Source organism: Hippoglossus stenolepis, chromosome 6, assembly GCF_022539355.2.
Source record: "Hippoglossus stenolepis isolate QCI-W04-F060 chromosome 6, HSTE1.2, whole genome shotgun sequence".
NCBI classification, from domain to species: Eukaryota; Metazoa; Chordata; class Actinopteri; order Pleuronectiformes; family Pleuronectidae; genus Hippoglossus; species Hippoglossus stenolepis.
In genome coordinates, this window is record NC_061488.1 from 16,833,214 (window position 1) to 16,859,245 (window position 26,032).

At 43.1% G+C, this 26,032-nt stretch overlaps 2 protein-coding genes across 7 annotated transcripts in view; one reads left to right on the plus strand and one right to left on the minus strand.

The window, feature by feature from the left end:
• prdm16 (PR domain containing 16) overlaps window positions 1-14,949 on the plus strand; it is a 180,118-nt gene extending 165,169 nt beyond the window's left edge. For 5 of the 6 annotated variants that reach the window (XM_035159791.2, XM_047340398.1, XM_047340397.1 and 2 more), the window contains 7 exons: window positions 108-195; window positions 2,172-2,344; window positions 2,720-2,797; window positions 3,538-3,707; window positions 5,448-5,619; window positions 9,652-9,909; window positions 11,581-14,949. In XM_035159791.2, coding sequence (XP_035015682.1) covers window positions 108-195; window positions 2,172-2,344; window positions 2,720-2,797; window positions 3,538-3,707; window positions 5,448-5,619; window positions 9,652-9,909; window positions 11,581-11,593 — 952 coding nt within the window. In that variant the 3' untranslated portion in view covers window positions 11,594-14,949. The remainder of the gene's footprint in view (window positions 1-107; window positions 196-2,171; window positions 2,345-2,719; window positions 2,798-3,537; window positions 3,708-5,447; window positions 5,620-9,651; window positions 9,910-11,580) is intronic. The other variant, XM_047340396.1, reaches the window with a different exon arrangement.
• A 604-nt stretch (window positions 14,950-15,553) lies between these two features.
• Window positions 15,554-21,439, minus strand: LOC118111322. The gene is made up of 6 exons (XM_047340161.1): window positions 21,343-21,439; window positions 16,646-16,831; window positions 16,459-16,509; window positions 16,173-16,256; window positions 15,951-16,079; window positions 15,554-15,837 (listed from the first exon to the last, which is right to left on the minus strand). The coding sequence occupies exons 1-6, from the start codon at window positions 21,437-21,439 to the stop codon at window positions 15,554-15,556; spliced, it is 831 nt and encodes a 276-aa protein (XP_047196117.1).
• Between the last annotated feature and the right edge of the window lie 4,593 nt (window positions 21,440-26,032).

Sequence of the window (26,032 nt, forward strand, 5' to 3'; positions counted from 1 at the left end):
ACATCAAGCCTTTTATGTACACACATTGGAGATGGTAGAGGTTGGTGGTTAGTGTGTGATTGAACCTGACCTTGGTACGTAACCCCCCCGCCTTGTTGTTGGTCCAGCAGGGTGGAAAAGAGGAAGCTACTTGACCCCGTTGGAGCTTTGAAGGAGAAGTTCCTCAGGCCCTCACCGCCGCTCTTCCACCCACAGGTAATATTACAACACACGCACACGCACACACACACACACACACACACACACGCACATACACAAACAATCACACATTGCAAATCTAGGAAGGTGCTTGCCGTAATCTTAGTTAGAAACAGTAAGTGGTACATGCACTTTGAACAAAAACTACAGCAAGGGAATACCAAACAGGGGAATTGACTCCAGGTATTACATATAGGCTTATTACTCCCAGATGCTATCAACTATTATGTTCATACCATGTATTATGTGAAAATACTTCACTCCTGCCTCCCACGCCGCTGCAACCTGAATTGATAGGGCCCTATGCACCATCATTCCACAGTGTTGATGTTATTTTCTCAAGGGTTCTGTATGATTTCTTCCTTTGTTTACCAAATGGCGCCTGTGTACCTCGTCACTTCTACCTTTTTCAGAAGACACAGTCTGTTATCGCAGCCCCTTTGATAATCAGTCACATTGTTCGACTGTCCCTGGGCCCTCCCCGGCCTCTGCAAATCTTGATTGCAAGGAATGATAGTATTAATAAAAGAAAGAATAATAACAGTTTGATTTGTACCTCTCTTGGCCATGCTAATCTTAGTCGTGGCATTGTTTCATGCGCTGAGAGCCCACAGGCCAACTAATAACTCAATCCCCTCCAAGTTTTTTTCTCTGTGGCTGGCTGGCTGGCTAGATAATAGCACCGTGTCCATCAAGGACATCCTGTGTTTGTGTCCAGGAGAATGGGGGGCTCTCGTTGGGGAAGCGGTTTAATCTGACCTGGAAATCTGTGTCCTCAGTCAACTGTTACTTTGCAATACACACATTTGGTGCACATACAGACAGATACATTTACACATGAGCATGCATTAACATATAGGACATTTACATACAAGCTTATGTGTGTAGTTATGCCTTTACACAAGGTGTAAGAAAAATGTGCTTTGAGTGCAACAATCATCCCTGCTCACAATCTTCTTTAACACTATGTTCTTCATTGGACGGATGGATTCAGAACTGAAGCCACAATTCTTTGCCTTTTAATTTCTGGGAAAATACCTGTGACCTTGGTTGTCTCTGAGAGATTGTAATGTGACACAAAGGAGAGGATGTCAAGCCACATGATTTACTCTGTGTCAGTTATTTAATTCATAAAGCTTATCAGTGTTTGTAAATCAATACTCAGAACTGATCGATATTCCTGTGATGAAACGTTTTCACAGGCCCACGAGTAAAGAGGTCTTTTATCGGAGTGTCTCAGCTGTGATTCCCCCTGTGATCCAAACACAATGCCACCTCTAATTCAGTCTCATGATGGAATCACGCCGCTCCACCCGTTCTCAGACTGCGAATAAACACGTCGAGACAGAGTGTCTGTCCCTGTCTCTCCCGTCCCGTATTCACTAAAAAAGGAAGGATGTAAGCTGTTTTTGGCAAATAAACTTCTACATAACTGGCCCCCTTTGTTCGCAAGCTTCTAGGGGAGGGGAAGCCGCTATCGGTTGGGGGTATCTCAAACTTTATTGTAAGGGTCCAATCGTGGGGCCCTTGAATGCCTCATTTAACCAGTTTGCCAGTCTGCCACAGTAGCTTTGGTAGAAGAAAGTAGGATGGGGAGAACAAAGCGCTGGTTGAGGCTGGAGGTGAGGGTGTGTGGAGGAGGCGCACTGGAGAAATGGTACTTGAGCATTTGTGAATGTGTTACAGGTCATGGAGGTGACTCGCCTTTAGAACAAACAACAAGGCTAACCTCTGATATACAGCTTCCTCACTGCTTCCGTTCTCTGTCTCTTTCCCTCGCTCCCTGTTTTTATTTCTGACATTGTGTCTTTGTTTTCAATGTTGTTTTTTTTGCGCTTTAAAACACACACAGACACCCTTCAGTGGTTTCTATTTAGGTGTAATGGTATGATAATAAAATCTCTCATATATTTGATCTTGACCTTTTCCTCTTTTTGTTTTTTGTTTTTTCTCCACATGTTCCTTGCCCGCAGATGTCAGCCATGGAGACCATGACAGAGAAGCTGGAGAGCTTTGGTGCTCTAAAACTTGATGCACCGCCCAATTCACTGCAACACTCAGCTCATCCACTGTTCAACTTCCGCTCACCACCACCCTCCCTCTCAGAGGCCATCCTCCGCAAGGGCAAGGAGCGCTACGCCTGCAGGTCAGTGCCGCTGGGGGGCCGCTCAATAGAGGGCACACAGCTGCAGTGCTAAACCTGCATCAGGGACTGATTCAAAGCCAAACATTTGATAAATCACAATTGTAAAATATATAAAATGAGAAATTGAATAGTTGTTTTCTTTTAAATTAATTAAATATTAATTCAAATGAAGACATACAGTGTGAAATTGTCTATTTTGTATTTTGTTTGTGTCGATGCTAATTCACACTACTTTAACACATGACTCCTCTTGATAACACCTTGATCTAATACAAGAGGAGTAAAAATGTCACAGAAGACAACATCTTGAAACAGATCTAACTGTGGGATTTGTGAGTTATTGACTGATTATCATCCATCCTTTCTCTGCTCCAGGTACTGTGGGAAAATCTTCCCTCGTTCAGCAAACCTCACCAGACACTTGCGGACACACACAGGGGAACAACCCTACAGGTATTTGATTCTATTCTATTCTATTCTATTCTATTCTATTAATCAATCTATCTATCTATCAATCAATCAATCAATCAAATTTTATTTGTATCACCCATATTCACAAATCACAGTTTGCCTCATCTATTGTGTTGGATTCCAATACAAGCTTTATTAAGTGGCTCAGAAGTGTGAAATCCAACAGTATATTTTCTTTACTTGTTAATGTCATCATAAAAAACAGTTACATTCATTAAGTCATAATGGACGACTGACTCAGTCGTGTAAGCTGCTATTTTAAGATACTTTTAAAATAGCAGATAAATTTGAGTTGTAGCATAAATATTCTGTTTTGGGGATAAAAGAGCACCAGGATTAGATGGTAAATTGTTATTGATGCTCTGAGTTGACAGATGCACTGCATCTGTTGAGGAAAAAAATGAAGACATTAAAAAAACATAATTAAAGTTTTGTTCTAAAAAACCACATGTAGTCGACATCATTCGATTTTTAGTGTTTGTATTCAGTCTTCCCATCATTCGAGCTACTAAAAGATTTTCCAAGTTGTTTTCCTCTAAATGTCTAAGACCAATATGCCCTTTCTTTAAGAACCATTTAAAACCGAGCCTCATGAAGTTACTTGCTCACCTCCAGATAATAAAATCACCAGTAACCCTTCTATTTGCTTTGGTCCTTGCTCCCTGTGCCACTCCGCTTCTCTCTACAACCACATTCATTATCCTTCTGTTCTCCTTTGGCAGGTGTAAATACTGTGACCGCTCATTCAGCATCTCGTCCAATCTTCAACGCCACGTTCGTAACATCCACAACAAGGAGAAACCCTTCAAGTGTCACTTGTGCAACCGCTGCTTTGGTCAGCAAACCAACCTCGACCGCCATCTCAAGAAGCACGAGCACGAGAACATTCCTGGTCAGTTTGAAACATCTATGACTCAGTTGACTCAGAGTAAAGTGAGACTTGGAGAGCTGCAAAATGCAGTTATGAAACTAGAATTAGTATTTTGTGTTGCGTTATTGGACTGAATAATAAATGGTCTGCATTACTCATTTGGAAATTTTAAATCTACACCTCAGTAAATGTTTCGTTTGGTGTTGTGGAGGATTTAAAGAGGGAAAACCGCTTAATTCAAGAATTCACACTCGTTTTTCCCACTTCGTTGCCAAAAACAGCCTTTTTCACATCCGTCATGGACGTATGCCCCCGCGGAGGGATGGAAAGAGAAAGTTTTGTGTACTGAGTGATTGCTTGTTTGAGCACTTACATCCAAGTGATTTGTGCTTGACAACCATGTTACATTTCTAAATGCAAAATGACACCTGAATGAAACAAGCTTGAGCACATGTGCAGCTCATTCACAGCGGAGCCGTAAAACGCGGTGTGACAGCACCAATGTACTAACTGACTTTATCAAATACCAAAGAATTCTATTGTTTGACGTGACTTCGTTAATAGGAGGCAATTCATGAGCAAGTTCCTCTTGGCAGAGTGACCAGATGTTTCCTGATGTGTCCTGAATTAGAAGCTGAAAACAGATTCTTAATTCTGAGTCATATTGAAGTAAACAACAGCATCTGCTATAATTATTCGATGTATACTGCAAAGATATAGACTGAGAAAACACTGCCTGGCTCCGGCCGGCTCCTTAACTTCAACATAAACATGGATATTCTTATATTTTGTAAATTACACAGTGCCTTAAATACCACTGAGATACATCCAAGACCAATGTTATAAAATCTGTAAGAAAGGGAAAAGATTTCAAAACAAAATGAAGGGAAAATATTTTTCTAAACCTATAAATGTTACCTAAATACGAGGTCTAAAGCAGGGTTTGAGTTTGACTGCACATTGGCCAACAGTGGAAGACTGTGGTTACACTGGGCATCTCCTGTGTGGGAGCGTGCCTGAATATTCAGCAGGGTGCCGGCAGTAAACCCTGATCAGCTCAGACTGTATGAGAGGGATGGGCCGGTGCTGTCTTATGAGCGAGACAACCTGGGGGGGGAGTTAACGGGACAGAAGTAAACATCACATCTATTGTTTAGGAATCAATGCAGTCTCACAGTCCTTCCTGGATAATGTCCCTTATGAGTTTAGTTGCTGGATGAACAGAGAAATATCTAAATACTTAAATTCAAGTCTCTGTTGGTCTCAAACACACATACCTCAGTGCATGTTCTCAATTAACTGTGGTACAATGTGTAACTGTGGTATTCTCCTTTATATTTCCTGGAATTAGAGAAGATGCATGTACAAAAATAAACAAAGGTCTTCCTTCTGTCTTTTGTCCTAAGCCACAGTTTATTTTTCATACAAGATTCCAGAAACTGTTTCTTTAACCAAAAGAGGGGAAAAAAATTGCACATCTCAGCTTTTTGGATTTATTATCACAATGTGAATAATGTTCATAATAATAACCCTCATGATGTTTTGCATTTTCCTCATACTCATCTATTATGCATGTCTGATGATCATCAAACTAATCATCCCTCTGTGTTTGGATGTGTGTCTGATGTGCATGTCCCTGTGTGTGTGTGTGTGTGTGTGTGTGTGTGTGTGTGTGTGTGTGTGTGTGTGTGTGTGTGTGTGTGTGTGTGTGTGTGTGTGTGTGTGTGTGTGTGTGTGTGTGTGTGTGTGTGTCTGCGACAGTGAGCCAACAGTCCGGGATGCTTTCCAACCTAGGAACCACGATCTCCTCGCCAAACTCCGAGCCAGACAATCATGCACTTTTAGACGAGAAGGAGGACTCATACTTCTCAGAAATCCGCAACTTTATTTCCAACAGTGAGATGAACCAGGCCTCCAGCTCCATGGACAAGAGGTAACAAAAAAAGGAACACGCTCGCACAAACCACATTAGTGTTAAGATTTCTGCAAAGCCCTTCAGTGATTTACATTTGATCCAGAACCATACCCCCTCTACTCTTAATTCCAAGCTCGAATTCTTACCCAAACCTCGTCCTAAATTTAGCCTCAGTGCAAACTCCAAAGAAGTAACAACAGTCACATGACCTCACTTTTTCTTCCGTCACATCCTATCGGGACATTTGGTCCAAACATATATGGATATACAGGAAAACACAGTGTTTACAACAGCTGTGCTCAGAGGTCTGCAGCCCCTTCCGTCTCCCCAGAATACATGTTAGTGCTTAGTGCACAGCGCCCTCTAGTGGATTGAAGATGCATGGCAGTAGTCAGCATCATCATGGCTGTGTCCCAGTTTCATAAAACATACAAATATAGCAACAGTAGTTACAGTTGGTTAGTTAATACATTAAAATACAGTTAATTCATTGCAAATGAGACAGAAACTTATTTTAATAATTTTTTTTATTTATTTTTGCAGCTGTTCTGCAATCATCAACAATTTACCTTAACTCCTGCAGCCGTGAATCTTTTCTCATTTTCCTTCGGTGCATAGGTGTATTACAACAACATGAAAAAAAATAGGTTGATTTTGTTTGCATTTTGATTTTTTTTAAACAGAGCAAATATTAGCATCTTTCTATTTAAACACACTACTGTCCATTTGTGTGTTGGTTGATTTGTTTGTTTGTTTGTATGTCAGCAAGAATACACAAAAACAGCAGAACAGATTTCTATGAAACTTGGTGGTTGTGATATGGGTCAGGGAAGAGTGCATTTAAATAAATTCATGCGAATCTGAATCAAGGGGCAGATCCAGGATACTCTAGAGATCTGATTTCTATAAGTGTGTGAAATTTGGGGCAGTTTGATTGAATTTAAAGGGACAGTTGGGCCTTGGTGGAGGTATGTGCTCTACTGAGTTCTACTCTAGTAAAAATTGTGAATTGAGTCTAATATGAACTATCAAAGATTTTCCAGTTTCACACATTTCCGACAACTTTATTGGCGTCTTTGCGGAGAGCCGCAATTTAGACCTGCTGACTGTAGTTGATAAATAATTGTCCTCACCAAAACCTGGCAGGACTGGTGATCCTGTGAGTGTTTTTTTTTTTTTTCACTCTAAAAACAAGAACTTTCTTGTAAAATTATGATTTACACCGAACAGTGGATGAAAAGGTCAATCTCCTGCTATGAGTCCTCAAATACTTTAGAAGAAGACATGGTGAAAGAAAAGGAGGATGAACGTGTTTTTCCTCTTTCACTCAGTGGTTTGCCCTCGTTCCTTCACTCTACACACTCATTTTTCTCTCATTCAGGATGTGAATTCCTTTCTGGTCGTCTCACTTTCTGTCTGCCTCTTCCTCCATCAACCCCCTCCTCCCTCTTGTCAACACGCATTACGGCCAGCAGACCCAGTGGCAATTTAGCCCCTCTGCCATCTGGGATCAATACTGAGTCTCATCCACAACAAACTGGCCTGACATTTTAATATCTGTAATTCAGCCTAAGTGTTATGCTTTCTGTCCTCCCTCCAGACGGCCCACTGTTTATTCTCCCTCTGAGTGACTGAAGTCAAACGCCGAACGCAAACACACATTCACGGACGACTATCTCTAATCGCTCTTAACCGCCTTCACAATGTTGTTCTCCTCCTTTAAAAAAAACCTTTTGTCAACATCACAGCCAGTCCAAATAAAAGTCCCTGGTCGCTGGAGTTTAAATATGAAAACATTGTCTGACTCGTTTCCAAGGGTGTTGTAGAGGCAGAGGTAGCACTGCTGGTCTCAGGGTGGGAATTGTGAAGCGAAAGAGTTCGGGGGTTGTTAAGATGCACATGGATATTTCCAACGTTGCAATGTTGATGGACTCTGTCTCTCGGTATTTGTCTCCTCTGGACAGTTATCAGGGTCATAGTTGGGGCTGGAACAAGGATCCAGGCTGTGGCTTGAGCTCTATGGTTTGAATAAATCTAAAAGTTGGAGCTGGTTCCTGGTCTGGGACGGGGCTTCGGCGGCTGGCAGTTTTCACCCTGAGGGGGACTGGGGTTGATGCATTTATCTAGGAGATCCACTGATGATGGAGCTCTTCCCCCTTCCACCGGCTATACCCGTACTCCTAGCCCGCTAACACAAACACCCAACTGACGTGTTTAGACTAAATGACAAAACCCAGGGCCCCCTATGTCAGAGCTACGCTTCTTTCTCTTTACACAGGCATGGACTTTTTCCCCGCCAACCAGCTCTGCAATTTGATTATGGTGATATTTAATCCAGATTGAAAGAGGAGAACTCCACCCCCCCCCCACTCAAAAGTCCCCCTACTTGCATTTACCCACCCACTGTGTGTGACCCAATCCTGTCCCTGTGCAGCCCGTCCCAGAGGTGATCCTGTCTGATTTGATAAATGTCCACCGTGTGGCAAAAAATGGAAGGGGTAAATTTGCCGTCCCAGTGGAAATGATATCATGAGCCATGACATCGTGGTCTGGGGGTGATGGAAGGGGAGCTGGGGTGCTGGCTGGAAAATGTACAGATGGCAGCTCGTAATGGCGGCGCGCTGATAGCCTGTTTGCAGATCAGCCATCGTCTTCCCTCAGTCACACAAAGTATGCTCCACCATTACGCAGCGCAGAGCAACCAGACTGGAGCAGGCCATCTCCTGCTCCGCTCCAGACGAGCCGACCAATTAATCATGTGTGGGCCGTTTGAAAAGCGCTCCGCACACACTGTCAGCACCCGTGTTGTTTGGGTGGACACTGGGGTCGAACTGTGCATGCTGTCAACAGACTATTTATGTTTCTCTCTCTGCCAACGATGAGTCATGTCTTAAGCTGGTCAGGAAATGGCAGCAGCCACCCAGACCTGGACACAGACCACAGAGAACGAGCTCAAAGACGTTCTCACTTTCAATCATTGTAGAACAACAAAAAGAGCACTCAGTGATTTCATTATATAAATAAGGTCGGGGGACTGATGATAATAAATTAATTACAAAAAGATACAATAAAACCAGAGACGTTCTTTTTTTTATTTCGTCTACAAATCTTTTCTCTCATCTCTTTATAATCCTGGATACAGTAGCCAGGATTTATTTTCTCTTAAGTTGCTCCTGATTGACTAAATAGACTCACACTCGAATCCACTTCTAAAAAGCTAAATAAACTATTTATTTCTCTTTATGACCTTTTTCCTTGAGGATTTTCTTGGCATATTCCACCTCCCCTGACTCCTCTGGTCTGTCTGGCATCAGAACCTTTGCTGAGTAAAATATATTTCTTGGTAAAAGAAAGATATGGCAGTAATGTTACAAACCTTGCTGACACATTACTATATTATTTTTTGAATATATTCACCATCTTGTCCTATATTCCAAAAATGAAATGTACCTTGTGTTTGGAATACAAATAACAAATCTCCTGCTTTTGGTGCACTTCAGCCTCTTGTGGCCAGAATGAGTATTACAACTGCAAACACTCATTGGGCTCTGGCAGGTAAAAAAGATCCCACCTGTTTTCACAGAAAGAAAACAAAAGTGTTTGAGTTTTTTATTGGAACCAAAGAGTAATTCATCAGGAACTAGAATGGCACTCAGTAGAGCACATCCTTCCGCCAAGGCCCAACAGTCCTCTTATGAAACCACATTTAAATTCACTAGATCCACAAATATCAGTCCTCTAAGTAGGCTTGAAGATGCATGAATTGTTCTCTGAAGAAAAGGATGAAGGTTTAATAATGTTAAATGTCAAAGAGAGTTTTAAAACATCCCTGAATCCGGAAGAATATTTAATGAACTCTTCCATGACCAATACTGCCTCCGTCACCTGAGTTTTGTGGTTATCCGTCCAGTAGTTTTTGCACAATTTTAACTACAAACAAACAAACCAACAAACGGGTGAAAACATAACCTTCTTGCCGGAGGTCAAAAGTCAGTGGTTTCTGAAGCGCCTACCAACATTATTAACCCTGTGACCTCTGACCCTCTGTAGATCAGACCAGGCTGAGGAAGAGCGCCCGCCAAGCCACAGTTTGTCCAACTCCAAGCTCGGGCTCCAGGGGCTGGAGGAAGAGGAGGAGGAAGTGGAAGGCGATGATGAGGAGGAGGAGGAAGGCAGCCTGACAGAGAAGTCTCACGACGAGGCGCCTGAGTCGCCGTCCCCCGTCACAACAGGAGTGTATGAAGAGGAGGAGGAAGAGGAGGAGACGGAGACAGCTCCACTGGCTATGAGCTATGAACACACTCGCAGGTATTCATCTTCTTTTAAACAACACATACAATACACACTGAACTGAAAGGGACAAAGGTAAAACACGGACTGGGCATGTAATTCCCCGTAAGGATACCCCAAAATACAAAGTCAATATTTCACTTTTAGCAGATGTTAGGTCAGATTCTGCTCCTACTTCTTCTTCTTCTCCCAATTTATTCCCTCTATCTGTCTTTCCCTTTTATTAACCATTGCTCTCCTTTTCTCTTAACTTCCTTCCTTCATTTTCCTCACCCGCGCCATTGCATTAACTCGCCATCCATCCCACCTCTACATTTACCCTTCCATCTGTTTCTTCATCCTTCCGTCCATCCACCTGTCAACCTATCCATATCGCCTCCCTCCACCCCCCCGGTGTACAGGTGTATAGAGGAGGAGGGCTCTCTCCTGGACCTGGAGGGTCTGCCCAGCTTTCCCAAGAGCCTGGATGGGCTCCGTAAAGCAGCCAGCGACGAGCAACCCTTTGACGTTAAAGACATATTTAACACTTCACTAGAGTCGGAGGCATTGAAAGAGACATTGTACAGGCAGGCTAAAACCCAGGTATGTGACTGGCTTCTGGATGTCCTATTAAATGGAGGGACAGGAAAGATGAGACAGAATCCTATAACTCTAGAAAGGATAGAGGGATACAGTCTTTTTCCAGGTGCTTGATAAAAGAAATGTACTCAAGATCTTGAAGCAGCAACTAAAAGTACCTTGTCCTGCCCCCTCTTGTCTTTCCTCTCATTTAACCTTCCAACATCTTCTCTGTTAACTGCTTTATCTTTTCTGTGATATTCAAGAACAGTCAAATGAAAAGTCATCACAATGTTTCGCCTCACGAGGTGATTACAGCTTGAGATCAGGGAACATGGCAACGTTGCTACAGAAAATCTTAATATTAGATATAAAGGTGACGGCTAAAGCTACAGAAAACCCAGGTTGTATTTAGAGTGGGACTCTGTCGCCTTAATTTAAACAAGCTTCACCAAAAGCCCCACACTCATCGATATCAGTTCTGTATATAAGCAACATTTTTTCATCAAAACCCATGAATTATTCCCTGGAAAATCTGAGAAAATTCTCTTTCACGATGTTAAAGAAAGTAACAATCCTGGAATTGTCAATGTTTTCGAATCTGCTCCAAAATGTAATGGGTTCTCTGTTGCCCCCATAAACTTTCATGGAAATTGGTTCAGAAGTTTTTGCGTAAACCTGCTGACAAACACATGAAAAAGGCCCAACAGTCCTCTTATGAAACCACATTTAATTCACTTGATCTGGATGATATATTTTTGAATTTGGATAATATAATAAATAAAAAAACATTACTGCTTTTTTAAGTAAAGATCCATTATAATTAGAAATCAAGGAAAATGTTTAAAAAAACACTCTAACTCACAATGTTGAAGAAAGTGAAACAATGTCCTGGATCTACTGCCTGATCCAAATCCAAAATGGAATGGGTTCTTTCTTGACCCACACCACATGCACCAAGTTTCAGTGTCCGTCCAGTAGTTTTCTGACAGACAGACACTCAAATCAAGTCATAATAAGTAGTAAGTGATAATGATTCCTGAAATGTATTGACAGGTCACAGGAAAAGAGGGCAGATGTGACTATAACACCATAGTTTCCTCTTTCTAACTCATCTGTTTCCTCACGCAGGCTTATGCAATGATGCTGTCTCTCTCGGAGAACAACCCTTTGCACGCGCCCTCCCAGAACTCTCTGGACGCTTGGCTGAGCATGGGAGGTGGACCGTCTGAGACGAGCAGCTTTCACCCGCTCAACCACATCTAGACCAGAGAACGAGAGAGAGAGGAGCGGCGGGAGCGAGAGTGGGAGGAACATTCAGTTTCGTAAATGGACAGAAACAAGTGACTGAGTGGACGTGGAGGCCCTGAGAAGAATTCAATGTCATATACATTCAAAATAGAAAAAATGCGTTTGTGTGGATGTGTGTGTTCCTTTGTGTGTGTGAGTGAGTGTGTGTGTGTGTGTGAGTGGAAAAAGAGAGAGGGGGTTGAGATTGGCCCTGGGTGAGGGGTCTCACAAGACTCTGTCATAGAGAAAGCACTGCGAAGCTCCTGTTGATGTGAAGGACATGATGAATGCTTCTCAACAGCATTGAAACTCTGACCTCTTACCCGATCCTCCCCAAGTCCACGAGGCTCACTCCGGCAGAGACGCTGCTCGAGGCTCTCGTAAAGACACTTAACGACTAGTAAGTCTCTAAAGTCTGCTACTACAAGCACTGCAGCATCAGCACTGCATTAGCACTGCATGTCCACAGGGTGGTGCTGTTTCACCGGGAACATAGTGGGCGCGTGCACTAATGTCTCCAGGTTCCCCCACCCCCACCACCCCCACCCCACCAATCATGGGTGACTCATTTACTGATCGTGTTTCAATTGTACGTGCAGAATCACCTACAGCACCACACTAAATGTTACTTGAGGAAATACAGTTGCAGTAAACTGTTTTGATTCTTGATTGATTTTTAAATGATTACGTGGGGAAATGGCGTTCGATGTTTAAATGTGCACAGCAACTGGTGATTTTAATGAGCTGTCATGGGAACACCAGCCACCTAATTGGTTACCCACTTTGATCACGTTGAAAATGAATTCAAATCACACTCAAAAAGAAAAACAGAGGAAGTCTCTCTCTGCTTGTTTATTTCATCGTCATTTGTTTTGTTCGATTTTTATTTACTTACTTTCCTCTTAGATACCACAGTATTGTTTCTTTGTAGGCACCACAGTGCTAAATTGTTAATATAATTATTTTTAGAGAAGGACCAAAATTGTATGATATTGTCATATGATGTACAAAATAACCTAGATGTTCATAGCAAGAGTGGTATGTGCCAAATAACCCATAGAAAATGTTTTGTTCTCTGACAATCATTTCATGTCCAAGGGGCTTGCATTTGCTGTCATAGTTGGTTTCTTTTGTTCTCCTATTACGCTCTTATGTATTTGATTTCAGAAGTGTGTGTATGTATTTATTTCTGGTTGTTTTATCATGACTGGAGGAGTGAAAATGAAGAAGAGTCATTTTATCCCTCTTTTCTCGTTGCTGAAGGAATGAACGCCGATCACCACGTGGGGGAGATTCTGAATCTCCGCTGCGTTGGATGCGTTAGTGTGCCAAAATGGAAAGAACCCCTCAAAATTAACTGTTTTTATTTATAGTGAAAGATAGCCGTAGTTAATCATAGACCCTTTTTGGCATTGTAACGTCCTGCAGTGTTTTTTTTTCTTGTTTTAGTCAAACCATTTTAACCCTGAATATGGTCTTGTTCAAATTGGTTGAAGCATTGGGTGGAGCAGAGTGAGACAACCTTCACTCTGAATGTCATGAATGAAAGACATTGACACAATATTAAATCTGACGTTAGAATTTAGTTTATCCAACAAAAACACTTTTTAAAAAATCCTCATCATGTCCTATATTACATGAAGTCACCCACAGTCACATCTGCATGAACATCTGGTCATGCAAGAAGGCAGACGAGCTCTCGTGAAACCCCCAAAAAACAGAGAGAGTAGACCAAGCCACAGATAGTATTATATTTCTGCTGGTCAGCCCCTCCAACACATGAAATACAAACTCTGGTTGAGTCTGGACGGGGAAAAACCCAAACGCTCGATCATGAGTATATTCCCTGTACTTTCTGAGATCTTACAAAAAAAAAGGAGGCACTGTGCCACGGAGGTCATGGGTCATTTACTGTAGATAAATGTAGATAGCTGCGGGAGGCAGGGCCGGGTGGGGGCGAGTGTTGTTGTTGATTGTTGCCTTGGCCCCATCCTGCATTTACTGGGACTTTGAGAACTTGGCCTGATGCTGTATTGTCAAACTAGCACTTAAATCACGTGGGTCCAAGCCATTCATTGATAAAGGCGTACGTCTCTAGAGCTTAGAACACAGATCAACTCTCTGACTAGATCCACTTTCAGTAGACGAGCCACTTGTGCTCAACATGGAGAGAAAGAAAAAAAAAAAACTTTAACGGAAGCACTGTAATTTTTCTTCACGACAGCAGGTGGCAGTGTGATGCTAGGACTGCTGCATCATCTCATTTTCCTATAGACAGGAGTCTTTTTATAATTCTGCTGAATGAGATCTCATTCATGGGAAACACATAATGTTTTCCAACATGTGGTTATCAAATGTAAAGACTTGGGTTGCTACGTTTTTTTGGTTGACTAGATGTAATAATTCATGTCATGGACTACTGTAATAAGCACGCGCTGTGTGAAGCAAAGGCATCGAAGGCATTGAAGTATTCCATTTTGCCAACTTCAGAAAGTATTCTGGCAGATGGACGCTGAAATATATTTCAGCATAATAGAACATGGTTGCTGTTTTTCCCCCCACTGTTACAGGAGAAGTAAAAATATACATATTGTTTCTTTTTGACTGTATAGTATTTTAAAGAATGAAAAACAATGGTGCATTCGTCTGAAGAAAAAAAAATCAATGAAAAATATGGGTTTAAATGGATGGTGCTTGTTTTGTTTGGATCTGAGTTGTATATCTCCTCTGTTATGTTTATTGAAAACAAACAAAAAAAAAAGATATTGTGCATGACGTGTTTAGCGGTCATAATGATGTCCATTTGTGAAATGTGTATCAAATCAAAAAATGAGAAAAAAAAAAGGAAAGAAAAAAATAAATCCGTAGATGCACTTATTGTACATGTGGTTAGGTTTAGTAGGTTTGACTTCAAGTTCTCGAACTGCCTTACAGACGTCTGGGCAGGCGGCTCTGAAAGACGGAAGTAAAGACTTGTGGGAGAAGACATAATGAAAAACAATAAAGGATTGTAGAATAATATTGAACAATTCTGAAATTGCAGTTCTTTTGATGCTTGTGATTATTGAAGATGTACTTTAGAGAAATTTCATTGAAAAGATGACTGATGATAATTCTGTAGAATAGCGATGTATACCAAATGTAATCTTTCCAATGCTATGAAGAATTTATACATGAAATTGATATGCAATAAAACCTGTGTGCTTTTTACATGAGGATTCCACTGTGTATTCCTGAGCTGAAAGTCAAGCGGTAAACAAAGAAGACAACGAATCGATCAAAAAGACAAGTGGTCTGTAAATTAATCATTGACATTGTTTATCAGGCAAAGTCTAGTTCCAGTTCATCAAATGTGAGGGTTTCCAGATTTTACATTATAGGAAATCATATACAGTTTGTTCTTGGACCTTCTATCGGACCAAATCCTCTTTTTAACACCTTGTTCCCTGGAAAACTGATTTTTCACTACTTACGTTCACATCCATCTAACACACATTTAAACCACAAATACATGAAAACAATCAACAATTACCTTGTTAATAAAGAGTTGCCATGAGATTAATACAACAACAACATCTAACAGACAACATGGCATTTCTTACACCCAAACAGCTGTGAAGGGTTTATTTGATTTTCTACCAATAATTGATACAATTTTTGTTTATGTTAAAGAAATGGACCCAAATATCACTGCAATATATTTATGCTTTTATTCAAATGGATATTTTGAAATATAAGATTCAGTTATAATCATTTTTAGATTTAGATCGTGATAATACAGTAACATACAGCTGAAGAAACAGGACTTTTTCCCTCACATGGTGAAAAGCAGATGACCACTGAAGGTGCTATGGTTATTTTCATTGTCAAATACTCTTCTGTTAGCCCACAAACGCAAAAACACAACATCTCCGACCTCTAACAGCAGCGTGGCGCCATTAGCAGAACTCCCATAATGGGATGGTTGATGCTCATATGCCATACAAATAACGTGTCCATTTCTGAACAATGTAGCAGCTGAAGGATGTGAAGGATCTCCATGTGCACCCATGTAGAGCTCAAAGTGGTAGGCTCCTTTCACCGGTGCAGTGAAAAGACCTGTGGACACATGTTTTTATCAGCATTAGTAAGAACAGAATTGTCTGTTGTAACAGGTCAAAGTCACATTTCCAAGAATAAAAATAAATATTAAAGTTTGTGAATTTGAGTACCTGTGTTCGGGTTGTAGGCATTTCCAATATTTGTAATGATTTGTCTGAAGATCAGATTAGTGAATGTATTAAATGGTCCGATAGTTGTTTCACTGAAAGCCAGACCGGCGGTGAAGGCCACGCGTTTGACTGAAAAACAGACAAGTGATCATCTTAGAGTGCAGCTGATGTTATACAGGAGAAATGTGGTGGCTATTAGAACAAGTTTCTAAATTCACAAACCTTCTGTTTCTCTCCTCAGAGCCTCCACCTGGTTTTCGGTCACGTTTGTCCTTGCTTTAATGGCCGTCAGTTCTCCTGCCTGTTCTGAAATGTAATAAATAAAACGGGCAATGAGAAATAAACAAAAACAAAGTATTTCACGTAGTATCCACTTTCTCCAAAAGTTTTCTTTGGCAACTACAAACTTAAAACATGTTGAATTAAAATATTTGAACTTTTTAACACCATACTGTCCAACAGAGAAACTGAATAACATGCTTTATTCAAATTATATATATACATGTACCTTTGACTTGTTGGTTAAATTTCTCCAGCTCCCTCAGCTTTGCTGCTTGTGCTAAAAAAAATTAAATGATGAGAGTCCTGCCACATGTCTGTCCTGCAAATGATGTAAAATATCTTCTTTTACAAGTTAGTGTAAAATCTCCTGTATCAACACCATTACTCCTCTCTTTGCCTCCTGACCCACTGACCGTCATTCTCTTGCTGTAGGTGCCTCAGCTCCACCCTCTGCTCAGCCAGCAAGCCGCTCATCTCTCTCAGCACGGCATGGATGTCCTGTGGGCAGGTGGGTTGGTGCAGAGAGACATTTGCAGGTTGCCTCACCTGGTTATCTCCAAGAGGAGTTAATTCATTGTCAGACTCTGGTTGAAGCTGAGCTGTGGAGCGAGAGCAGATCAGCAGCAACAGTGGAAAAAACATTGTCACCTCCATCCTCAGACTGGCAGAGTGTGCAGTTCAGCTTTATAGCATCTGTACTAACCCCATCCTTAAGTAATGTCTTATCCTGATCAATCATTGCCAGGAGATGTTCCTCAGAAATAGGTGAAGGTGATAACTAAGATTAACTTCTTATTTAGAAATACAGCACATAAATGGTAATAATTTACCTGTGTGTAGGAAGTAGAGGCTAAATCCTTTGAATACAAAGTTTATTAAAATTCTAACAGGGCATATTTTCAATGTTGTGAGGGCCTAAGATATCTCACTGTGTAACTTTAGGGTTTGTAAATAATTTTTACTACAGTGCAGATTATCAAAAGTTCATATATGATGCCTCCACAGACAGGCTTTAGTCATTACTTGTTATGCTGTTAAGACTGTAGATACTGAACAGACTGAATTCCCTCTCCACCGGATTAAACATTAATGTCATAATGTAGAGACGTCCCAAACGGTCGACTCTACGAAAGCATTGACCCTGCAAGGTCCAAGAGGGTTTAAAACACTGGCTGCGAAATGAGCCATGTTCAACACAAAAATCCCAAATTTTCTTTTATAAATTTGGTCATGAATATGATATTAAAACCAGCATTAATCTGCTTCTGTAATATATCTTGGTTTACAGCTCAAATCTCTTTAATAATCACAGCCTTGGTCTATTTCAAAATATCGTAAACTCTTAAAAGGTTCAGTGTAGAATTTAGTGACATCTAGTGGTGAAGTTGAATGTTGCAGTTGAATACCCCTCACCTCACCCTCCCCTTCCAAAGGTGATAGAGAACCTGTGGTAGCCTTCAGTTGTCATAAAAACTCAAAAGGTGTTTAGTTTGTCCAGTCTGGGCTACTGTAAAAAAACATGGTGTCCTCCATGGAGAGGACCTGCTCCCGATATATTTATATCTATATAAAGTATTTCAATATAAAGGGCTCATTCTAGGGTAAAGAAAACAACAATTGTACAATTTAGATTTAACACACTAGTGAAAACATCACTAGGATCATTTTATATTCAATTTCTGCCAATAGATCCCTTTCACTTAAATCTTACACACTGGACCTTTAAAGGGGACATAGCATGCCCATTTTACCACAAGTTGATATGGTTCCTTGGGGTCTTAATGAAATGTCTGTAACATACTTTGGTCAAAATACCACAAGGATCATATAAAACATCACCTTTTTACCCTGTATAAAACAGCCCTCCACAGAGCGACCTGTTTTGAGTGCCTGTTCCTTTAAATGCTAATGAGCCAGCTCCCCCTCCCCCTCTCCCCCATGATTTCAAACGATATAAATTACATATTTTATATGATATAAATTATCAAATATGCATCCCATACTTTGTATTCCCCTTGTTGTCCTGAAGTTTTAATTTTCCCAATCACATAATTAAATGTCCCCTCTGCCCATCCACTACAAGCACACAAGCAGACAGACAGAGAGAGAAGAGAGGTGGGGGGCTATGAAGACCATCATTTACCCCCGAACCCCGACATTCAACGGGTACAACAACAAGCGGAGAAAGCAGAATCGCGGGCTGACCTTATATACAGTGCCTTGCATAAGTATTCACCCCCCTTGGACTTTTTCCCATTATGTACTGTTACTAACTGGAATTCAAATAGACTTAAATAAACTTTTTCCCGTTTGATCAACAAAACATGCATAGTACTTTGGAGGTGCAAAATAAATTTTATTGTGACACAAACAATAATGAGAACAAAAAAGTTGACATCTGTTGGGTGCATAAGTATTCACCCCCCTGTGTCAATACTTGGTAGAACCCCCTTTCGCTGCAATTACAGCTGCAAGTCTTTTGGGGTATGTCTCTACCAGCTTTGCACATCTAGAGATGGAAAGGTTTGTCCATTCTTCTTGGCAAAAAAGATGAAGCTCAGTCAGATTGGATGGAGACCGTCTGTGAACCGCAATCTTCAAGTCTTGCCATAGATTCTCTATTGGATTGAGGTCTGGGCTTTGACTGGGCCATTTTAAGACATTAACATTCTTTAATCCAAACCATTCCTTTGTAGCTCTGGCTGTATGTTTAGGGTCATTGTCCTGCTGGAAGATGAACCTCCGCCCCAGTCTCAAGTCTTTTGCAGACTGCATCAGATTTTCTTCAAGGATTTCCCTGTATTTGGCTCCATCCATCTTTCCCTCTATTCTGACCAGTTTCCCTGTACCTGCTGAAGAGAAGCATCCCCACAGCATGATGCTACCACCACCATGTTTCACTGTTGGGATGGTGTGCTCAGGGTGATGGGCAGTGTTGGGTTTTCGCCACACATAGCGTTTTGCATTGAGGCCAAAAAGTTCAATTTTGGTCTCATCTGACCAGAGCACCTTCTTCCACATGTTTGCTGTGTCTCCCACATGGCTTCTGGCAAACTCCAAACGGGATTTTTTATGGATCCCTTTCAACAATGGCTTTCTTCTTGCCACTCTTCCATAAAGGCCAGATTTGTGGAGTAGACGACTAATAGTTGTCCTGTGGACAGATTCTCCCACCTCAGCTGTGGATCTCTGCAACTCCTCCAGAGTAACCATGGGCCTCCTGGTTGCTTCTCTGATTAATTTTCTCCTTGTCCGACTCTTCAGTTTGGGTGGACGGCCTCCTCTTTGGTAGGTTTGCGGTTGTGCCATATTCTTTCCATTTTCTTATGATGGATTTTATGGTGCTCAGAGAGATGTTCAAAGCTCTGGATATTTTTTATAACCTAACCCTGCTTCATATTTCTCCACAACTTTATCCCTGACCTGTTTGGTGAGCTCCTTGGTCTTCATGATGCTGTTTGTTCAGTAATTATCTCCAACAAACTCTGAGTCTGTCACAGAACAGGTGTATTTATACTGAGATTAAATTGCAGACAGGTGGACCCTATTTACTAATTATGTGACTTGCAAATGTGACTTGTGAATGCAATTGGTCGCACCAGATCTTTGTTAGGGGTTTCACAGTAAAGGGGGTGAATACATATGCACTCAACACTTTTCAGATTTTTATTTGTAAATAATTGTGAAATCCATGTAATATTTCCCCCCACTTCCAAATGATGCACTATTTTGTGTTGGTCCATTACATAAACTCACGATGAAATAAATTTTAATCTGTGGTTATACCATGACAAAATGTAGAAAAGTCCAAAGGGGGTGAATACTTATGCAAGGCACTGTATACAGTCTATGGGGCTGACCAGCGCGGAGAAATGCACGTCCCGTGTGAACAGCCAGGCGGCTGCGCGCTTGAGAACGGCGCTGCGCTGCCTCGCAGCGGCGCTTCCGCGTCCGGTGTAAACCCGGCGTAACGAGTGGGGGGGCTCTGTGTGTTTGTGCCAGTGTTACAGTAGTGCTGAACACTGCGGAAGTCTTCCACACTGTTGGCTGTGTGGCGCTGACACAAATTCCAGCTCACGCATGGGAGAGCGAGCGGTCGCGCCCGAGCAACTGCTGCAGCCTCCCAGTCACAACGATCCAGAGACAAATGCCACGTGAGTGAATTTCGGGCTGACCAGCGCGGAGAAATGCTCGTCCCGTGTGAGCAGCCAGGCGGCTGCGTGCTTGGGAACGGCGCTGCGCTGCCTCGCAGCCTCGCTGCCTCCGGTGTAAACCCGGCGCAACGAGTGTGGGGGACGGGGATGAGGTGGGGGAGGGAGGGATGAGGTGGGGGATGAGGTGGGGGTGGGCCAAGGCCATGTAGGAGACTTCCAGTGCCTTGTTACGACACAAAACCCAGGAAGCTCAATCGAGTCACTCAAGGGTTAGGGTTGACATTTCTGACTTAGAGGAACCATAACAAAACGCGCAAGTGTTTTTTCCAGAGTTTTGGGTTGGTAGACATGCCAGATACCCACATTAATGTGTAGAAGCACTAACAAAGTGGAATTTGCATGCTATGTCCCCTTTAAGGTTTGAATAAAATACTTTCCTTCAGTTTACTACTTTAGGCCATTTCTATCACCTCATGGGAAATGATCAGGGTTTTCAAGGAGGTTAATTACCAGATGATAGAATCTAGATTACAAGCAAATTCTCAGTAGAGGTTTCAATGGTTGAAAAATATATGTTGTGCACAGGGGGTTAGGGTTAGGTGTTAGTATATAAAGTGTGCATTAGCGTCATAACTCAAACTGACAGTACATTAGAGGCAATGCAAACAAATAGGCCAATAACAATAAGAAAATTATATTATTAGGATGCTCATCAGCAAACTAACGCCTGATTGGAGAGGATCTAATAATCATGTCTCAGATAATTGTGAAAATCGCCTTCATCCACCAAGAGACGCCAGATTTCTGGGTTTAAAGACGTGATGTCTCTTTAAGAGGAAGGAAATTGAAGAGGAAGTGAAGCAAGAGGCTCCACTTCCTCGTAGCCCTCACAATCAAAACATTGGTGCGCAATGGGCGAGTCTGCATCCTGGGATGGACATTTTCTGATCTAACACCTCGTCGGGAAGCTCCTCCTCGAACAGCCACTTGCTGCACCGCCATGCTGCAGCTCAACAACTCGATGGAGCTGGAGAGTCCCGCGCTGCCATCCATCCCACCTCTACATTTACCCTTCCATCTATTTCTTCATCCATGCATCCATCCACCTGTCAACCTATCCATATCGCCTCCCTCCACCCCCACCCCCACACCCCCAATTGTACAGGTGTATAGAGGAGGAGGGCTCTCTCCTGGACCTGGAGGGTCTGCCCAGCTTCCCAAGAGCCTGGATGGGCTCCGTAAAGCAGGGCACGAGAAACCCTTTGACGTTAAAGACATATTTAACACTTCACTAGAGTCGGAGGCATTGAAAGAGACATTGTACAGGCAGGCTAAAACCCAGGTATGTGACTGGCTTCTGGATGTCCAATAAAAGGGAGGGACAGGAAAGATGAGACAGAATCCTGTAACTTTAGAGAGGATAGAGGGATACAGTCTTTTCCAGGTGCTTGATAAGGAAATGTACTCGAGGTCATGAAGCAGCAACTAAAAGTACCTTGTCCTGCCCCCTCTTGTCTTTCCTCTCATTTAACCTTCCAACATCTTCTCTGTTAACTGCTTTATCTTTTCTGTGATATTAACCCTTGTGTTGTCCCTGCTTCCCCGGCTGTTGGCCCCTCACATAGCCCACCCCATATTTGGACGCACACGTAGGGCAATAGACAAGTGAGCAGCCCCTGCAGATGTATTTGTTACACCCGAGGCACACGGTGTGAGTTTTACAGTCCTTTTTCCTGGGGCATATGACACCTCTTCCTCTTACTCGCCCAGCGGGGCTGCTGCTAGGGCTATGGAGGAGGCCGGACGCTCGGGTCGGGCCGCCGCCGTCGTCATCGTGGTCAAGGCTTTACAGCCTTCACAACCGCGGCAGACGCTCTCCTTCGTGCGATTAACGGAGTCACGAGAGCCTTTCCCAGCTGCTCTAGAAACACCCTCCGCTTGTTCTGCTGGCCCACATCCAGTCGGGGTTGATCTCTCTCCATATCACGAAGGCGTTGTAGGAAGAGACGTCGAGAATGTTGTGAAAGACGACCAGGGGCCAGCACGCGGCCATCCTCCTGCAGCTGATGCGTTCCGATCACCTTGTCTAGGTTGTCCACGCCACCTTTGTTGTGGTTGTAGTCCAGGACGATGACTGGTTTCCCGTCCTCATGGTCGCTGACGTCGGCCTCGGCGTGCCGCGTGCTCAGGAGCATCACGTTCCTGTTTTTCTTTGGGATGTAGGACACCAGAATGGCGGTGGCGTGAATGCGAACTTGGATGAGACCACCTCTCTTCCCTTGACCGCGAGCAGCCCGGTCGGGAGCTCGGGCTTGTTCTTCCGAACCGTGCCGACCACAGTGATCTTCCTCTCCAGGAGCTGCCGCGCGAGTTCGTAGGAGGTGAAGTAATTGTCGCACGTGACGTTACGACCGTGCAGTCCCTCCATTACATCGAGCACTACCCGCAAACCCTGGTTCTGTTCTGGGCGTCTGCTGCTCGGCTTTCCGGTGTACACTTGCATCTTCCAAGCGTAGCTGGATTTTGCATCGCAGGTCACCCACGACTTGATTCCGTATTTCGCCGGCTTGCTGGGCATGTACTGTCGGAAAGGACACCGGCCTAGGGAGAACAAGAGGAGGAGAAGAGATGAGAGGAGAGGAGATGAGGACAAGGACTAGCAGCCGCTATCTACACAACATAATAACATAACATAATAATAATATTTTTTAAAACGAAAAAAAGACTAACCTCTGAACGGAACCAGTTGCTCGTCCCAGACCTCTCGCACGGCCGCCAATTTGTCAGTGGCCTGCCTTGTGCGTCTCGTCTCGTGGTCGTCGAAGCGCAGCAGTCTGGAGTACATGTGGAAGAGTTTCACACGTACAGGCTGGCAGCGGCCTCGCCCGGGACCTGTACACGCCCGCTAAGATCAGCAGCCCTACGTAGGTGCGCAGGTCGGTATCGTCCATCCCTTTCCATTTGTCGCCGTATTTTGACGACCCTCCCGATTCGTCATCTCAGGATGATGTTCTCTACCGTCGGCGTGATGAACAGGCGGAACGTCGAGGCTAGGTCACCGGTGCGGGACGTCGCGTGGATCGTGGGGCCCGGGGGGACCCCGCTTTGAGCCGCAGCAGAGGAGGAGGAAGAGGAGGAGGAGGAGCAGCGGCCCTCCTTTCGGCCGTATGCCCTCGAGGACCATTATTTCTTCCCCTTTCTTGACGAAGGAAGGTCTCTTCTTCCACGAGTCCGGTGGTGGTGGTGGTGGTGTCGCTGGCCTCTTCTTCTTCTTCTTCCAAGGATGATGGCGAATCTGCAGAAGCATCACCCACTGGGTCGTAGCCGTCGCCGCTGTCACTGTCCGCTTCTCGGTCTGATTCTTTCGCGTCCTTCTTCGGGTTCAGAGGACGGTTGCTGGGAGAATAGCTGTTGGAGAACCTGTTCTCTGGTGAAACGCCCTGACGTGACATCGTGCCATGGTCCGGGAGGGTGGCACATAGAGAATGGCACACCGGCCTCTCTGTGGGTCTAATGTACCCCCTAGATTACAATTGGAATCAGGTGTGGGTCTAAATGACCCCACAGATCACCACAGCCCTCTCTGGGGTCTAAATGACCCCCAGGAGATTCGAGAATGACAATCCATTGGTCTCAATTACCCCAGGAGAATGGATAATGACAATCCTTGGGTCACCTAACCCTAACCCTGACCGGCCAGGGCTTGCGGATGATCACACACGCACGCACGCACGCACGCACGCACGCACGCACGCACGCACGCACGCGCACGCACGCACGCACGCACGCACGCACGCACACACACTCACACACACACACAGACACACACACACTCTGGGTCAATCCGACCCAGGAACAACACGAGGTTAAACAGTCTAATGAAAAGTCATGTTTCGCATCACGAGGTGATTACAGCTTGAGATCAGGGAACATGGCAACGTTGCTACAGAAAATCTTAATATTAGATATAAAGGTGACGGCTAAAGCTACAGAAAACCCAGGTTGTATTTAGAGTGGGACTCTGTCGCCTTAATTTAAACAAGCTTCACCAAAAGCCCCACACTCATCGATATCAGTTCTGTATATAAGCAACATTTTTTCATCAAAACCCATGAATTATTCCCTGGAAAATCTGAGAAAATTCTCTTTCACGATGTTAAAGAAAGTAACAATCCTGGAATTGTCAATGTTTTCGAATCTGCTCCAAAATGTAATGGGTTCCTGTTGCCCCCACAAACTTTCATGGAAATTGGTTCAGAAGTTTTGCGTAAACCTGCTGACAAACACATGAAAAAGGCCCAACAGTCCTCTTATGAAACCACATTTAATTCACTTGATCTGGATGATATATTTTTGAATTTGGATAATATAATATAATATAATAAATAAAAAGATTTTTGTAAGTAAAGATCCATTATCATTTGAAATCAAGGAAAATGTTTAAAAAAACACTCTAACTCACAATGTTAAAGAAAGTGAAACAATGTCCTGGATCTACTGCCTGATCCAAATCCAAAATGGAATGTGTTCTGTCTTGACCCACACCACATGCACCAAGTTTCAGTGTCCGTCCAGTAGTTTTCTGACAGACAGACACTCAAATCAAGTCATAATAAGTAGTAAGTGATAATGATTCCTGAAATGTCTTGACAGGTCACAGGAAAAGAGGGCAGATGTGACTATAACACCATAGTTTCCTCTTTCTAACTCATCTGTTTCCTCACGCAGGCTTATGCAATGATGCTGTCTCTCTCGGAGAACAACCCTTTGCACGCGCCCTCCCAGAACTCTCTGGACGCTTGGCTGAGCATGGGAGGTGGACCGTCTGAGACGAGCAGCTTTCACCCGCTCAACCACATCTAGACCAGAGAACGAGAGAGAGAGGAGCGGCGGGAGCGAGTGGGAGGAACATTCAGTTTCGTAAATGGACAGAAACAAGTGACTGAGTGGACGTGGAGGCCCTGAGAAGAATTCAATGTCATATACATTCAAAATTTTATCATGACTGGAGGAGTGAAAATGAAGAAGAGTCATTTTATCCCTCTTTCGTTGCTGAAGGAATGAACGCCGATCACCACGTGGGGAGATTCTGAATCTCCGCTGCGTTGGATGCGTTAGTGTGCCAAAATGGAAAGAACCCCTCAGAATTAACTGTTTTTATTTATAGTGAAAGATAGCCGTAGTTAATCGTAGACCCTTTTGGCGTTGTAACGTCCTGCAGTGGGTTTTTTCTTGTTTTAGTTAAACCATTTTAACCCTGAATGTGGTCTTGTTCAAATTGGTTGAAGCATTGGGTGGAGCAGAGTGAGACAACCTTCACTCTGAATGTCATGAATGAAAGACGTTGACACAATATTAAATCTGACGTTAGAATTTAGTTTATCCAACAAAAACACTTTTTAAAAAATCCTCATCATGTCCTATATTACATGAAGTCACCCACAGTCACATCTGCATGAACATCTGGTCATGCAAGAAGGCAGACGAGCTCTCGTGAAACCCCCAAAAAACAGAGAGAGTAGACCAAGCCACAGATAGTATTATATTTCTGCTGGTCAGCCCCTCCAACACATGAAATACAAACTCTGGTTGAGTCTGGACGGGGAAAAACCCAAACGCTCGATCATGAGTATATTCCCTGTACTT

Coding starts and splice junctions, on each gene's coding strand:
- LOC118111322 (XM_047340161.1), bottom strand. CDS start 21,439: ATGGATGGCAGCGCGGGACTCTCCAGCTCCATCGAGTTGTTGAGCTGC. Junction 16,832..21,342: donor AGGAGGAGCTTCCCGACGAG/GTGTTAGATCAG, acceptor CTCGCTCCACAG/CTCAGCTTCAACCAGAGTCT. Junction 16,257..16,458: donor ATTTAACCAACAAGTCAAAG/GTACATGTATAT, acceptor ATTACATTTCAG/AACAGGCAGGAGAACTGACG.